We start from the raw sequence: 4,731 nt of genomic DNA on the forward strand, positions 1-4,731 counted from the left end.
ACCCCACCCCCACCCCGTCCTTACCTGGGCCTATTCTGAGGCAGAGCCTTAGCATCGACAGCAAACATTTTGGACACAAAGATGATGACGGGCGCGGTGTCTTCACTCCCGCATTTCATAAAAGCTGAGCGAGCGAAAGCAAGCATGTCACTATTTTTTTCTCTTTGTGAAAGATCCAGATTTTTCTGGAGAACAATTAGGGTGTTTTCACTGCGGCATCATCCAAATATGTAAGCAGCCTGTAACCTTTTACAACTACCATAAAAAGTCCATTTGGAAAACCGTAAAACTGCCGGAAAAGAGGAAAAAGAACAAGCAGAATTGGCAAAAACGAGGAAAGAGAAGCAGCATTAACAGGGCAGGAGGAGGGCTGGGGGACGCCGATACGGAACTGAAGCCAGGGGCGGGCTCGCTGCCCGCCACAAGCCCCAATAAATATTTCCCTGGACCCAGGGGAGAAGCGACAGGATCGAGGGATGTGAGCCGAGACCAGGAGCCAGCAGGGAGCTTGTGGGTAAAACACATAAAGACCATATAAGCCGAACCAATGGCCCCCTTCCACGGAGGACGTGGGCCCCAGGCACCCTGAGCGCATGAGCTGACCCGCAGGCCCCACGTGCCCACAGAGCTCGCACCCCGCGGGGACCTTTCTCGGGGACCCACCCTCCCACACACATAAAGACCATATAAGCCGAACCAATGGCCCGGGACACCGGGGGGTGAGGGCATGAGCGGGGGCGGGGGGCACTCGGGATAAGGACACATATGTAATACCTTCATCAATGAAAAATAGAATATTATAAATAGAATATTAGAAATAATGACAGCAATGTAAAAAACCTTAGGTATAAACTAAGGTCCATTAGTATAAAAGATGTCAATTTTCCCTGAATCTACAAAACCTTTGATACATTTCAATTTTTAAACCTCATCTGAGGATATGTTTAGAGGAAGGATGGTGGGGGGAGAGGGGAGGGAGGGACAGAAAGAGAGGGGGGCGGGAATTCCGTCTTTTAGTTTCACTTTTGAAATGGTTGTTCAAGGCAGCAACCTCCGGTGTTACCCTATGCCGCCATCTGGTTGTGCGAGAGAGAAACACGGACCAGTTGCCTCCTGTACGCACCCCAACCGGGGCTTGCACCTACAGCCTAGTGACTGGGAATGAACCTGCAGCCTTTGGTTGTGTGGGACGACGCTCCAGCGAGGAGCCGCCTGCCAGGGCCCACATCTATAAACTGTTCACAATTCAAAGCACATGTTGACATTTCTTAGCCAACACTGAAGGGATAAAATCGGTTAGTGATTTTTTCTTAAAAATGGCCCCACATCAAGAAATGTTACCCATAAGTTAGCCCACCAGTCAAATTCAAACAAGAAAAAACATTCCGGGAGTCGGAATGGAACACGGTCCAGAAGTCTTGCCTGGGGAAGCCTTGAAAAGTTCGGAGGCCCGGCCTGCGTGGCTCAGTGGTTGAGCGTCGACCTAGGAACCAGGAGGTCAGGGTTCGATTCCCGGTCGGGGCACAGGCCCGGGTTTCGGGCTCCATCCCCCGTGGGGGGCGTGCAGGAGGCGGCCGGTCCATGATTCCCTCTCATCATGGATGATCCTCTCTCTCCCTCTCCCTCTCTGAAACAATAAAAGTGTGTTTCTTTTTAAAGATGAGGGGCATGCGCGTTCCTCTGTCCCTCACCTGCCTTCAGCGCCTGGGTCTCCGGCGGAAGCGAGTCGAACGGCTGTGAACCCGAGCACATGAGCTTCTCCACCCGCTCGGGTGTGATGTCGAGGGGGCTGGGGAGCTTCTGACACACCATGGCTGAGGTCTGCTGTTAAGGACTCATAAATGAATATACTTACTACTACTGAACTGTACATTAAAAAATAAATAAATAAAATTACTTCAGTTAATGTATGCCACTTCATAATTAAGTCTTTTGGGAATTAAAAACATAATGAGGAATATCAACATACTAAAGAAAATATGGTACTAAGTAAAACAGTGATGTAAAACTTCTCAATTATCTACTTATATGTAAATTTTAGTAAAAGGAAAAGTGGCCGAAACCGGTTTGGCTCAGTGGATAGAGCGTCGGCCTGCGGACTGAAAGGTCCTGGGTTCGATTCCGGTCAAGGGCATGTACGTTGGTTGCGGGCACATCCACAGTAGGAGGTGTGCAAGAGGCAGCTGATCGATGTTTCTCTCTCATCGATGTTTCTAACTCTATCTCTCTCCCTCTCTGTAAAAAAAAATCAATAAAATATATATATAAGGGAAAAGTGTCTGTTTTTACAGAATAAACAAAAATAAAAAGGAATATCTTCTTAGAAGAACATACATTTAGACTGGTGTTAGGACTAATACTAATTAGTATTAGTATAAGAATTTTTAAAAAATATATATTTTATTGATTTTTTACAGAGAGGAAGGGAGAGGGATAGAGTTAGAAACATTGATGAGAAACATCGATCAGCTGCCTCCTGCACACTCCCCACTGGGGATGTGCCCGCAACCCAGGTCCATGCCCTTGGCCGGAATCGAACCCGGTCACCCCTCGGTCTGCAGGCCGACACACTATCCACTGAGCCACACCGGCTAGCACAGTATAATAATTGTTACATAGTTTCATAGAACACTAGGAAAAGAACACAGCAAGCTGGGTTGGATCGGAATGCATTATTTCCAGAGGATTTCTTGGTAGCCAGTAACCCCCACCCCCCATTTTGTCCAACGATGACCCCATTAAAAACCACGAATGGAAAGGATACCGAGCACAGCTTGGGAGACGGGCAGCCACTGGCTGCAGATGGCGCTGACCTGGACCTTCGGGTCCGCGTGCCGCGCCTCCCGGGCCCCGATCTTCAACCCCAAGGAGGTGACGATTTTATCAATCTTCTCTTTGTCCCTGCAGCGAGCACAAGAGCGGGGTGGAAGGTCACACAGGCGTGAAGGAGTGGCGAGGACAGGGACCTCAACGTTATCTGACAGCATTTATTCCTTATGCATGACTCTTTCTACCAACAGAAAAGGACTGCAGGGGCTCCCACCACAGCTCGGGAGGCCCCGTCTCCACCCGTCCACTCCTAAAGGATTCTTTCTCTAAAACCAGAGGCCCGGTGCACGAAATCCGTGCAAGGGGCTCGGCCCTCACAGCCCTGGCTTCGTCCCGAAGGTCGTTCGGCTATCCGGTCTAATTAACATATTACGCTTTAATTATTATAGATTTGTCCTGCAGCACCAGACCACAGCCGCCTTAAGCCAACTATGCCGGCGGGGGAAGCAGGGTCACAAACGCATGCTCAGAGGGACCCATCTCGGGAATAACCCAGACACTGAACTCGCCGAGGCAAGCTCTCTTTTGCACTTGTCCCAGCATGTGTGTGCCCAAGGTTCCCATTATTAATGTCTAGCTAGCAGGCACCTTTCTGCTACAATGACTATTTTATTGCAAACTGGGTTTTTATAAATAAAGGTCCAGCCCTGGCTGGTGTGGCTCAGTGGATAGAACATCAGCCTGCAGGCTGCAGGGTCCCAGGTTTGATTCCCGGTCAAGGGCACAGGCCCGGGTTGTGGGCTCCATCCCCAGTGTGGGGCGTGCAGGAGGCGGCCGATCCATGGTTCTCTCTCATCGTGGATGTTTCTATCTCTCTCTCCCCCTCTCCCTTCCTCTCTGACATCAATAAAAATATGTTAAAAAGAAGTGGAACAACCAATTGACATTTCTCTTTTTCTCTCTCAAATCAATAAAACACACAGGTCAATGTTTCCCTCCATCCTTTCATCCCTGCCCCGCGGCCTCTATAAAGCATTCCTCTCCTGTGCCGCCTGCTACGCCTGACTTGGGTCGCACAGGCTCCATGAAATCGCCTCCCAGCCCTGTCCCCAACTCATCAGGGCTCTCTCCTCACGTGCCCCGTCTCTCTCAGCTTCCCCAAGCAGGACTCAGACAACTGGAAACTGAGGCACATTCTACCTCCCCAGAGTCACCAGTTTTGTAAGTCTTACTTTTTCAAGACAGCGTCGTACAAACTCCATATATTCTCCAGGATTAACTGCACGAATAACGGCTTCTTTCCTTTCGCCTGTAAAAGAGAACGAACCCGCTCCGGTTTCTGCGTACTTGATAGGGGATCTTAAATACTCATCCTTTATTGTTGTTGTTGTTGTTAATCCGCACCTGAGGACATTTTTCTTTTTTTTTAGAGAAAGCGGAAGGGAGGGGGAAAGACAGGGAGAAACACCGATGTGAGAGTCACATCAATTCGTTGCCTCCCATGTGCACCTCGACCAGAGCCAGGGATCAAACCTGCAACCGAGGTACGTGCCCTTGACCGGAACTGAACCTGGGACCTCGTCAGTCCTTGGGCCGACATGCTATCCACTGAGCCACACCGGCCGGGGCTTAATACTCATTCTTGACATGTTTTATTAACACGCCTCATTTCTACTAGAAGATATTTACTCAACCGCAGAGGGGAGGAAGGAGGTACAATAACCCACCATTCTCTCCCTGCGGGAACTATCGGCTTCACAATGATGAGACCGTTTGGGGGACACGTCACTGTGGAGGCCCTCCTGCGGCCATCAAAACACCACTGAGTGCCCAGTGGAGAGTGAACACGTGACTCTGCAGGTACACCCTCGCCATGAACTTCATGCTACAGAACATTATCATTATTTTTTTTTTAAATATATTTTATTGATTTTTTACAGAGAGGAAGGGAGAGAGATAGAG

At 49.3% G+C, this 4,731-nt stretch overlaps 1 protein-coding gene across 1 annotated transcript in view; it reads right to left on the minus strand.

Moving 5' to 3' along the window:
• EFL1 (elongation factor like GTPase 1) overlaps positions 1 to 4,731 on the minus strand; it is a 56,722-nt gene that overhangs the window by 38,097 nt on the left and 13,894 nt on the right. Inside the window, exons 8-11 of the mRNA XM_006773570.2 lie at positions 4,002 to 4,078; positions 2,765 to 2,901; positions 1,692 to 1,814; positions 25 to 124 (exon numbers count right to left, since the gene is read on the minus strand). Coding sequence (XP_006773633.1) covers positions 25 to 124; positions 1,692 to 1,814; positions 2,765 to 2,901; positions 4,002 to 4,078 — 437 coding nt within the window. The remainder of the gene's footprint in view (positions 1 to 24; positions 125 to 1,691; positions 1,815 to 2,764; positions 2,902 to 4,001; positions 4,079 to 4,731) is intronic.

This window comes from Myotis davidii, unplaced genomic scaffold (assembly GCF_000327345.1).
Source record: "Myotis davidii unplaced genomic scaffold, ASM32734v1 scaffold2707, whole genome shotgun sequence".
NCBI classification, from domain to species: Eukaryota; Metazoa; Chordata; class Mammalia; order Chiroptera; family Vespertilionidae; genus Myotis; species Myotis davidii.